Source organism: Sturnira hondurensis, unplaced genomic scaffold (genome assembly GCF_014824575.4).
Source record: "Sturnira hondurensis isolate 20B ecotype Veracruz unplaced genomic scaffold, ASM1482457v3 Scaffold0003693, whole genome shotgun sequence".
Classification (NCBI taxonomy): Eukaryota; Metazoa; Chordata; class Mammalia; order Chiroptera; family Phyllostomidae; genus Sturnira; species Sturnira hondurensis.
Genome location: NW_028076324.1, coordinates 9,503,725 through 9,514,598, shown reverse-complemented (window position 1 = coordinate 9,514,598; position 10,874 = coordinate 9,503,725). Strand labels below are relative to the sequence as shown.

Genomic DNA, 10,874 nt, shown 5'->3' with positions numbered 1-10,874 from the left:
TCCTGAGGGTTGGGGAGCCCCAGACGCCAACTCAGCCCTCACCCGATTCTGCTTCCACTCCAGTTGTGTTCTGTCACAATGTTTTATTAAGGATCACAGCAGTCTCAGGGTAAGTGGGGGGTGGCTGTGGGCCATGGCCATCCCTAAGCTCAGAGCTCAGCCAGTGCTTAGGGGCCAGGGAGGGTCCCTGCAGTCTGACCACCTCCTCCTCCTCCATGCATGTGAGGGGGCAGGGAGAAGTCCCCAGGCAGGGCAACCACTGTGACATGTGCATATATGCTTGTCTGGGTCTGTGGGTCACTTGGTATGTGTCTGCCTGTTGCCTTCTGTGCCTGGGCCTGTGTGTGTATTTCTCAGGCTTCGTGGCCTTACGAGTGCCCTGTGTCCGGGTCCCTGGGTGTGTAGCTGTGTTTGTGCGTCTCCGTCCTGGCGTCTCCACAGGGGGTCTGCCTCACCTCCATTCCCTTGCCTGTCCACTGCAGCACACTGCTGCAGTGCCCCTGGGTGGTGAGGCCTGGGGGGCACGTCCAGGTGGTGCTCACAGCTCCTCCCCCACCTCCAGCCCCACACGCCCTGGCCTGAGTGCTGGCTCAGGTGAGGCCCAGTCCAGCAGGGTGGCCCGGCTCAGGTCCTCTGTCCAGTTGCCTGGGACCAGGGTTGACTTGTCCAGTTCCTCTGTCAAGTTGTCCAGAGCCAGCATGTCCTGGGATTCCCAGTGAGCCCTGGGGCTTTCCGGAGACCCTTCCTGGGGAGTGCCAGCCTCGGGCTGGGGTCCTGGGGCCTTAGAACTTGGCATGGTGTCGAGGGCCACACGGGAAGCAGCATCGTTGTGCAAAGTTCTGGAGAAAACTGAACGAGAGTTGGGAGTTCATAAACGAAGGAGGGGGAAGGCTGGTGTCCCTTCTTTCCTTCCAGCCAGGGAGCAGTTGCAGGGGTGCTCTTCCCGCCTCCCCCGGAGGCCCAGCGTGGGGACTTGGGGGACCATGGGGACTGTGCCCACAGCGCAGCCCATGGTGGACCCTAAAACCTACCTCGCACAGGTGTGAAGTCTCCAGGACTCTCAGCTTTGTTGGAGGCAAAAGGGCTGATGGAGGGGAGGACGATGAGGGCGAAAGAGAGCAGCAGGACCTGCCAGAGATGGGGGTGGGGTCACCCCATCCCTCCACTGCCCATGTGAGCACACCCATCCCATGGGCAAGGAAACTGAGGCCCTAAAGACTGGATTATGCTTCAACTGGAGCTCAGGCGTGCTATTCACATTCACCTTCCCCCCTCCCACAGGCCGGTCTGCCAAGGTTGACGACCTCCTTTATCCTGGGGGCCATCAGACCGGGGGTAGGACTCACTGCTATGCAGGTGCCTGCCTGGGCTGACTTGCTGGTGGATTGGAGCACAATGGCCTGGAGTTTCTTCAGCTGCTCCAGGAGGGACCTTAGCAGAAATAAGCAGCTTTCGCTGAGCCCTACAGGGCCTCAGCCTGGGTTCCCATCCATTTCTGGGGTCCCCCAACATGGCTGATGTCTGAATTCCCTCCATCCCTCAAGGCCCCACTGCTCTTACTAGTCTCAGACACTTCCTTTTTGTTTTGATAAATCTCTGTGACATCGCCCCCCCCTTCTCTGCCACTCTAGGTCCCCCATCCAGGCCTCCAGGACCACCAATCTGATGCCTACCTAAGCCTCCTCTCTGGTCCATCCCACCACTCACCCTCCCCCAACACAGCTCCCTCTCCTGCCCCCACTCAGCCACCAGGGATGCTTTTCAAAAGCAAACAGCTTCTCCCAACCCACTCAGGGCTCCCATCTCCCCCAAGTCCTCCCTGCCACAAAGCCCTGCACTACCTGCTCTCATCTCCTCCCTGCCCTCACCTCCTCCCTCTCTCCCCCTCACTCACTCTGCTCCAACCACACTATTGTGGTTGGAGACCTCCTCACTATTCCTCCAGAGTGCCAGGCACTGTCCTGCCCCAGGATCTTTGCACAGACAATTCCTTCTAAGGATGCCTTTCCCCCAGGTCTTCTTGGAGCTGGGTCTTCCTCATTTGTTAGATGGAACCTCAAATGTCACCTTATCTGACCTTCCTTTCTAAGATAACCTTTCAGGCCTGGCTGCTGTGGCTTAGTGGACTGAGTGCCGGCCTGCGAACTGAAAGGTCACTGGTTCAATTCCTAGTCAGGGCATGTGCCTGGGTTGTGGGCCAGGTCCCCAGGCAGGAGCATGTGAGAGGAAATCAATAAATGTTTTTCTCACACATCAATGTTTTTCTCCCTCTCTTTCTCCCTCCTTTCACCTCTCTCTAAAAGTAAATAAGTAAAATCATTTAAAAAATAAAATAAAATAGCCCTTCCCCCTGCTTTATGTTTCTTCCCAGCAGCTGTCACTATTCGTGTGATCTTTTATTATATATTTTCATTTGTCTTGAGAATGTCTCCCACTAGACTCTGAATTCTTTTAAGTGGAGGGACTAGACTTGTTTGTTCGCTGCTCTGGCCCCAGTGCCAGAGCCATGCCTGATGCAGCGCAGGTGCTAAGTGAGGTGACTAGATGGACACGCCCTTAGATGGGGTTATGCACAGCGCTCCAGCCTCCAGCCATCATCTCCACCGCAGCAGCTTCCCCCCAGGAACTCTTATACACCCTTCAAGGCCCCAGTTCCAAATCTCCTCCCCTATGCAGCCGGCCCCCTTTCTAGGTGAAACCCTTATTCCCTGCTCTGTCCTGCCATCACAGAAGCTGCCCCCTCCCCGCTACTGTCCACCTCTCCTGCTGTGGATTTGGGGGCTGGCTCCCCAGGTTGGACCAAGACTCACAGGTTCTGCTTCTCAAGATGCAAGACTTTCCTCTGAAGCTCCTGGTTCTGGGCAGTGCAGGCTGACATCCTGGAGGGACAATGTCAGAGTGATATGCAGAATATGACGGTCACCAACTCTCCCAATCACAGATTCCTGTGAGGCCCCACGTTATGGGCAGGGAACACAAGGCCAAAGAAGGGAAATCCCTTGTTCAGAGTCACCCTGGCAGTTCTGAAAGAGTGAGCCCAAGTCCACCAGGTTCTCAGCTCCCATCTCCGCACTGGTGTGGGGACTTCACTCCAGTGTGAGCCCCCAGGGTTGGAACAGAAGGCAGAAAGTCAGGCTGTGATGCTTCCGAAGGTGGGATAACGGGGTGGCTGGTTGTCCGAGGAGAACCAAGGTACAACCCTCATCCTCCCTGCAATCTTGAGCCATCAGCTCTCCGACCTCAGTCTCCCAGTTTTTAAGATGGGGTTACAGTGACCTAATTCACAGCGTGGTTGGGAGAACAGCATGAATTAAAGTTGACTAGGGGCCTAGCAAATTGCATTTGAGGAGCAAGACAATGATGATTGTTCCACCTGGGGTGCTGGGGTCCAGGCTGGGGACCCCGCCCTTCCCATCTGCATCCATCTGAGAACAGGGTCATGGCCAAGACCACTCAGCTGTGGAGCTGAAAGACTCTGGTCAGGGAATGAGCATGTGTCTGTCCTCCTATTGCAACCAGGGCAGAGAAGAGACCCCCTCACCGAAGGATCCTCCTTCTGCATAACTCGCAAGATAAGGAGGAATTAAGTTATAGGAAACCCAGGGTGCACACGGAAACGACAGTAGTACAAATGAAAACATGCGAGATGCAGCTTAGGCGGTGCTGAGAGGGAAATGTATCACCTTAATTCAGCTCAGTGAGGTAAACATGCCCATCTAAAAACTACCGAACAGCCCTGGCTGGTGTGGCTCAGTGGCTGAGTGCCAGCCTGTGAACCAAAGGGTTGCTGATTTGAGTCCCAGCCAGGGCACATGCCTGGGTTGCAGGCCAGACTCCCAGTAAGGGGTGCGTGATAGGCAACCACACATTGATGTTTCTCTCCCTCTCTTTCTCCTTCCCTTCCCTTCTTTCTAAAAATAAATAAAATCTTTTAAAAATAATAAATAAAAACTAGCAAACAAACAACAGCATAGACTCTACCCACAGGAAAAAAATTCTAGGAAGGACATAAGGACCTAGAAAAGAAAAATACAGCTGCGTGGGAGGAAAAGTCAGAAATCCATTCCTTGCAAAGAATAATAAAATAGACAAACTTCTGGCAAGACCGATCCGGAAGATGAAAGAGAAAGAGAAGGCACAGATAAACAAATGAATTATTAAACAGGTTCAATACAGACAGTACAGAACTTTAAAAACAATAGGAGAGAAACATAAACCGTTTTATGTCAATAAAATGACATAAATGATAACATCCAGAAAAATGTAACATCCCCACACAGACCTAGGCATAAATAGAAAACGCCAGCAGACCTGTAACATTCCATAAAGCCACACTTAGCAGTCACAACAGCTCTGAGGACCAGTGATCCCAGACAAGAGCAATTAACGCTCCCATCATCCCATGACCTGGCACAGAACCAGGGCAAGATGGGTAATAATAACCTCCCCCTTTGTTAGCACCACATATTCCAGGGGATGAAGGGACCCTGAAACCCTTGCCCTGTGTTCTCTCCACGCATATTCCCATCCTTGCAATTCTCATGAGAGATGGTGTCTCCCGGAAAGCGAGGAGGACTTTCCTTTGGTCAGGCCCTAAAAACTGCAACCTTAGCTTCATCACAGTCTTCCTCTGGGCCCCAGTTTCCTCCTTGAGTATGCAGTCCTAGGACCCCCTCTTACCGACTTTCCAGGCCATCAATGTATTCCTTTTTCTTTTTCCGGCTTTCTTGGGCCGACTGTTTGTTCCGGATTTTCCGGCGGATTTTTTTCAGCACGCGCTCCTCATACTGCAGAGTGACACGGGAAGCAGGCTGAGTCAGGCTGGAGGTCAACTCTGTTGTCTGGACCCCACAACTTCACCTTATTTTCTTCTCACGGGAGGCACTTCAGACCCAGACACCTGAAGGCCAGCTTTCCTGCCCCTAAATTCTGGCAGTTTCCAGGAGGGTCCTGGGTCCTAGTAATCTCGGCGTCTATTCCCAGTTAGTGACCAAACTTTGCGTATGGTGCAATTGCGCCACCTTCTGGTCACATCTGAGAATAGTGCTTTTCATAGCGCCCGCTGATACCAACCCTAACGTCTTCCAATTGCAGTCACAAATTCAGGTGGTGATATTAAGTGAATAGGCTGGGTGGAAACTGTGGCTAGACAGCTCCCACTAAGTTGACTTTCTGGGTGATTTTTTTACTCTGGTGACAGACACATCCTATGATTCTAGTGTGGGAGGCCTACAGGGGAGGCTCATGGGTAGCTAGCTGCAGGAATGGGGAGGGACCCTGAGCCAAGGGTCTCCAGGACTTACCTTGGTGAGGGGCAGCTGGGTAGGCAGCATGATGCCTTCTTTGGCCAACAGTTTCTTCTCGTCCTCTGTCAACACCAGCTCCTGGCAGTGTCCAGTCCCAGGTCTTAACAGGTGGGGGGCTGCCAGGTGATGCTGTTGCTGCGGAAGAGCCAGGGGAACCATGTTTGGGGCGGGGAGAGACAGCCTCTGGAAACCGAAAGAGGCATCAGATTTGAGAAGCCCGAAGGCCACCTGCTGCAGAGGCCACACTGGCGCTGGGGCTCTCGAGCCTGGAACACAGTCCTCCGACCCAGCAACTCCACTTCCAGGAACTGACCCCACAAATACCCTCACACACGGGGTTCTCCTTCACTTAACAAAGACTCACTAGACAGCTTTTAATAGCCGCCTACTACATTCCAGGCGCCATTCTGGGCTCTGCGCATTCCTTGTAACACTGGCTGCAATAGCAGAGGATCGGAAGCAATGAAAATAAACATCCAACAAAGAGGTGACAGGTTAAATAAGGCATGGCCCATTTGGACCACAGAGTATTATGCAGCTGTGAAAAGGGAGGGGGTCTCCGTGTCATGCTACAGAGGAAAAAAATTAAAGGGGCAAGCCCTGGTTGGGTGGCTCGTTTGGTTGGAGCGTCTTCCCGTGCACCAAAAGGCTGCGGGTTTCACTCCCAGGCAGCATCCACAGCTGACTGCTGGTTCCATCCCTGGATGGGGTGTGCATGGGAGGCCGCCCATCAGTGTTTCTCTCCTAACGATGCTCCTTCCTTCCTTCCTTCCTTCCTTCCTTCCTCTTTCTCCCTCCCTCCCTGCCTCTCTCTCTAAAAGCAATGGACATATCCTGGGGTGGAGGCAATAAATAAAGGTGCAAAACATGGGTGGGAGCAATAAATAAAGGTGCAAAACATGCTACTTTTTACATTAAACTTCTTAAAAAGGAATCTCTTTGGAAGGAAGAAACAGAACCCGTGTGGGAAGCCAGGTGCCTGGACAATGTGGACAGGGGGTGGCTCTCTCCACCTACCATTTGTACCATTGGAACTTGAACCATGTGGGTGCCTTTCCCTATTCAAAACATTGGAGTTAAATTATTATGAAACACAAATACTAAAAATGAAAGAATCTTGTCATCAAAACGTCTAAGTCTCAGCAATAAAGGTGGAGATTGGGGCAGTGTGTCATTCTCTGGATCAAACTCCACTACCTAGAACTCCAAGTCATTGTTTAGCTCATCCATTCTCTCTCCAGGGCCCAAGCCTCAGTGTGTCTATCCCTAAAGTGGAGATAAGGTCCCCCACATCCCAAGGTTGTCAACATCTAGAACAGTGACACTGAACACAATGCATTTATAGAAGCCAGTCCGCATTTCCAAAGCCTTCATTCTCCTTTCCCATTCTTCAAGGCCTGCTGGGGTTCCACCTCCTCCAGGGTGCCCTCCAGGGACCTGATGTGACTCTCCAGCCTCTCTCCCTCGTTGGTACACTTCCGGTTTTCCCATCCTGACCATGAGGCCCCAGAGGCTGAGCACACAGCTGGTGCTTACCATGCATCTTTCAAGCTGGGAGGGGCATTTCGGTCTTGTCTCGAGACTGTCAGGTAACTTTTGGTATCAGGTAAACTGCAGTCCAAATCCTGCCAGGCCACTGACTTGCTGTATGACTTTGGGCTTAACTTCTCTGGGCCTTGACTTTCTCATCTGAGGAATGGGGGCACTAACTGGGTTGTCAGATCTGGTTTACAGGTACTTGAACCCTTGGCAAGATAGGTGGCCCTCAGTCAGCATGTAATGGGAACAACAGGCCCAACCGGCCCAACAGACCAGCCCAGGGGTAGAGCCTGCAGCAGCTGTGTGGCTTAGGGCAAATTAGTTAACTTCTCTGTGCCCAGTGCTTCACATGTAAAATTGGCACAATAAGAGCCCCAATCTTTAGGGTTGCTGTGAATTAGAAGATGATGCATTTAAAGCATTTAGAAGACGCCCTGGCTGGTGTAGCTTAGTGGATTGAGTGCGGGCCTGTGAACCAGACAATCATGGTTCGATTCCCAGTCAGGGCATATTCCTGGGTTGCAGGCCAGTTCCTGGCAGGGGTCAGTTCCCAGCAGGGGATGCACAAGAAGCAACCATACATTGATGTTTCTCTTTCTCTCTCCTTCCCTTCCCCTCTAAAGATAAATGAATAAAATATTTTAAAAAATAATAAAATAAAGCATTTAGAAGAGTGCCTGGCCTATAGTAGACGATAAGTAAGTTTTAGGCCTGTGGGTTGATTTGTTCTTTGTTTGTTCGTTTGTTCATTTACTAGCTCTGCAGTAGAAGATGTCCCAGCTCAGGAGACAGAGAGCTAAAGGAACCCAGGACTAGAGCCTGAGAACTCGCCCGGGTGTGACCCTGGACAATCCAGCCTTTGTCTGTGACTCAGTTTTCCAGTCTCTGAAATGAAATGGGGTGTTGGGGCTCCAGGAACCCTGGGGGTCCTCCCAGCTCTGAGGCTCAGGAGTTGGGGGTGCTGCTCACCAGGTCCCCACCACTGCCAGAGAGGAGGAGGTCTTTCACGGTGAGGTTGTAGTGCTGGGGGGGGTCTGCCAGCTCCGTCTGCTTCTCAGGATAGAGGCCCGTGTTCCACATTTCTGACCAGGGCAGATGGGGACAAAGACAGGCAGGGAGTCAGGCGGGGGGGGGGGGGCGGGGGGCCCTGACCTCTCAGCTTCTACCTGCCTCCTCTAGCAAGGCTTCCAGGACTGAGCCCCAATGTGCTAAGGCCTTTTGCTACAGCTTGGAGCCCCAAAGCCTGGGTTGAAGGGGACAGCCCTGGCTGGTGCCTCAGTCCCCCTCTGCTGTAAGACAGGAACCCAAATTTGCCAGTACATTGTCAAGGGCCCTGTTGCCAAAGCAGGAGAGAGCAGCTGCTATCACCCAGGATTAAAGACTAGGTTTGCAGCCAGCCAGGCCTCATCTCCCTTCGGGGCAGGAACCAGGTCTGATTCACCTCTGGTTCCCTCCCACCTAGTGCCACTGTGAGCTGCTCTCCAGAGCACAAACTTCAAGTCAGATAGCTCTGGATTCTAATCCTGACTGGGCGAAGCTGTGTGACCTTAGGTAAGTTACTAAACCTCTCTGAGCCTCAGTTTCAACTCTCCAATGGGATTTAAAAGAGCTTCTACCCCTTTGCAAGGCTCAAAGGACAAAGGACACCCTGCTGGGAGTGTCTTTTGCACAGGGTCTGCCCCGAGAGCCTAGAGGACTGGGATCCAGGACCTCACTCACTCTCACGGAGTGTCTACTGTGACCCTGGCGTGAGAGGCACAAAGACGAGGTTGCCAGCATGACACCTGGTGCCGCAGCCAGTCTGCCTGCCAGGGATACATCCCAGCTCTGTGGCTTTGACTTGTTGTTTAACCTCGTGGGGACTCAGTTTCACCATCTGGAAAATGGGCCCAGACAGGATCCATCTCAAAGGGTGGGCATATATATAACAAGGTGAAGGCAGTGAGAGAAGTCACGGAGCTCACCCAGGTCTATGGCCACGGAGGCCTCGAGTACTTGGGCCACTGGCCGAAGCGGCCTGGTGGGGCTGTGAGGGACAGGATGGTAGGAGGGGCAGAGCCCCTTGCCAGACTCCAAGAAATGGCAGCCAGTGGGGATGGTGACTGGCCTGTTGTCTGGAGGGGTATCTGGCAGGTCGGAGGGCAGATCTTCAGAGATGCCGCTGTCACTGGCTGCAGGAGACCAGAGAGGAGAGTTGGGCACTGAGTCTCCAGAACCCAAGATACAGTTGAGGAAATCGTCAGTGTCCGGGGCTGGCAGCACCTGCTGGAGGGGGCAGGCAGGAAGGAGGAGGTCTGAGCTTTTCTCCGGATGGCTACGTGACTCCTCATAAGCCATTTACCCTCCTCTCTGGGCCTCCCTTGTCCTGTCTATAAGATGAAAGGTTTGTGGGGCTTGAACACAATCACGTGGCATGGGAACACCATCCAGCCTGGTTAGGGCCCATCCAGCCTGGTTAAGGCGTGCGCCTTGAGTTTGAGTACGGACCCAAACCCAAATTGCTGTGTGGCCCCAGACAAGTTGCTGCCCCTCACTGGGCCTTGGTTTCATCACTTCTAAGGCACCAGTGCTGCCTGCCCATTGGGGTGGCTGAGAGGTTCAATACAATAATGGGCTCTGCTAAAATTACATACCATGAGCCGTAAATGCTACAGAGCTGAGTGGAGTTCTGTCTGCAGTGGGAGCCTCACCTGGTCCCCAACATGGCTCCAGTCCTCGCCCAGATCTGCATGTCTCAGAATTCCATCCTGCCGATCAAACAGGAGATCCAGGAGCTCCAGGCTGCCGAAGGGGCCCACGGGGCAGATGGAGGAAGCCATCTGGAGCAAGGACAGGACAGGCATGAGGACCCTGCAGTGCCTCTCCTCCCCTCCCGCCTCCCACTTGCATACCACCCCAGGTGGGTCCAGCTCGAGTTCAATTCCTGCTCAAGCCCCAGGTCTGCTACCACCCCCAGATCTGTGCTGAGGGGCCGACCCAGAGATGCCCAGGGGAGAAGAGCCAGTTTCTTTAAAAAGTGCTAAACAGCCCTGGCCAGGTGGCTCAGTTGCTTGGAACGTCATTCTGTACACCAAAAAGGTTGCAGGTTCAATCCCTGGTGAAGGCACATACCTAGGTTGTGGGATTGATCCCCAGTTGGGGCGCATACAGAAAGCAACTGACCGATGTTTCTCTTTTACATTGATGTTTCTCTCTCTCAGCTCAATAAATACATCCTCGGGTGAAGACTAAAAAAAAAAGTGCTAGACAGATGTACACACAGAACGATCGGCCTGGTCCCTCCCTCAAGGCTGATAGAATTGGCTCTCTCTTCATTCCTAGCCGCCCAAGCTCCCTCCTGAGAGGTGGGGGCCTAGAAGAAATACAAGAGCAGCCCTGGAATGGAGGCATGCTTTTGGTCACTGCATGCTCTCTCTGGGCCTCAGTCTTCCCATCTGTGCAATGGGGTGGGGGCTCCTTCCAACTCTGGAAGCTTGGGGAGGGTTTCCTGGCACAGACCTTCCCTCCCTCATGAACCCACACAGGGCTCACCTTTCCAGCTGCTAAATCGCCATTCATGAGCCCAGCCAGCTCTGCTTCCAGCTACTTTCTGTGTCTCTGATCCGTACAGGCTCACCAGAAGTCTAGTTCCTCTCTGTGGATCTGTCACCACCTGCAAAAGATGCTGAAATAGCTCTAAGGAGCTCCCAGCCCACCCCCAGCTGCTGATTGGGGGACAGGCAAGATGGACAGGGTCAAGGGCCAGTGATACCAGGGCAAGCTGGGGGGAGGGGAGAGAAGACCCATTATCTTGATAATTTATGCTTTTCCGGCCAGCAAAGGACAAAGGCCAAAGTCTGGGGTGCCTCTGCTCTGCCATGACCTCTTCCCTACTTTTGGGGATTGTTTCTTATCAGAGACCTAGACGTCGGGATCCAGGAAGGCCCAGGGACCTGGCCAGGTCCTGTCCACTCTCAGGACAGAATAAAACAGGAAGACCTTCCGAGGGAGGCCACTGCTAAAGCCAGTCCCTCACAGGAGCCCCTTCAC

The 10,874-nt window shown here is 53.2% G+C and overlaps 1 protein-coding gene across 2 annotated transcripts; it reads right to left on the bottom strand.

Annotated features, from left to right (window-relative positions):
* Positions 1-66: 66 nt before the first annotated feature.
* Positions 67-10,508, bottom strand: CREB3L3 (cAMP responsive element binding protein 3 like 3). Of its 2 annotated transcripts, none has more exons than XM_037042566.1 (10): positions 10,377-10,508; positions 9,536-9,664; positions 8,810-9,110; positions 7,815-7,927; positions 5,304-5,441; positions 4,681-4,787; positions 2,811-2,879; positions 1,347-1,431; positions 1,032-1,128; positions 67-849 (listed from the first exon to the last, which is right to left on the bottom strand). In XM_037042566.1, the coding sequence occupies exons 1-10, from the start codon at positions 10,401-10,403 to the stop codon at positions 539-541; spliced, it is 1,377 nt and encodes a 458-aa protein (XP_036898461.1). In that variant the 5' UTR covers positions 10,404-10,508; the 3' UTR covers positions 67-538. The 2 variants fall into 2 exon arrangements, with proteins under 2 accessions (XP_036898461.1, XP_036898462.1); XM_037042567.1 differs by having other exon boundaries at positions 8,810-9,107; positions 10,377-10,497.
* Positions 10,509-10,874: the final 366 nt, after the last annotated feature.

What these genes read in the sequence shown, in the direction of transcription:
- CREB3L3 (XM_037042566.1), bottom strand. Translation starts at nt 10,403, where the DNA reads ATGAATGGCGATTTAGCAGCTGGAAAG. An exon ending in CATCTTGAGAAGCAGAACCT is followed by an intron (nt 1,432 to 2,810) that starts GTGAGTCTTGGT and finishes ATTTCTGCTAAG; the next exon opens with GTCCCTCCTGGAGCAGCTGA. An exon ending in AGACTTCACACCTGTGCGAG is followed by an intron (nt 850 to 1,031) that starts GTAGGTTTTAGG and finishes ACTCTCGTTCAG; the next exon opens with TTTTCTCCAGAACTTTGCAC.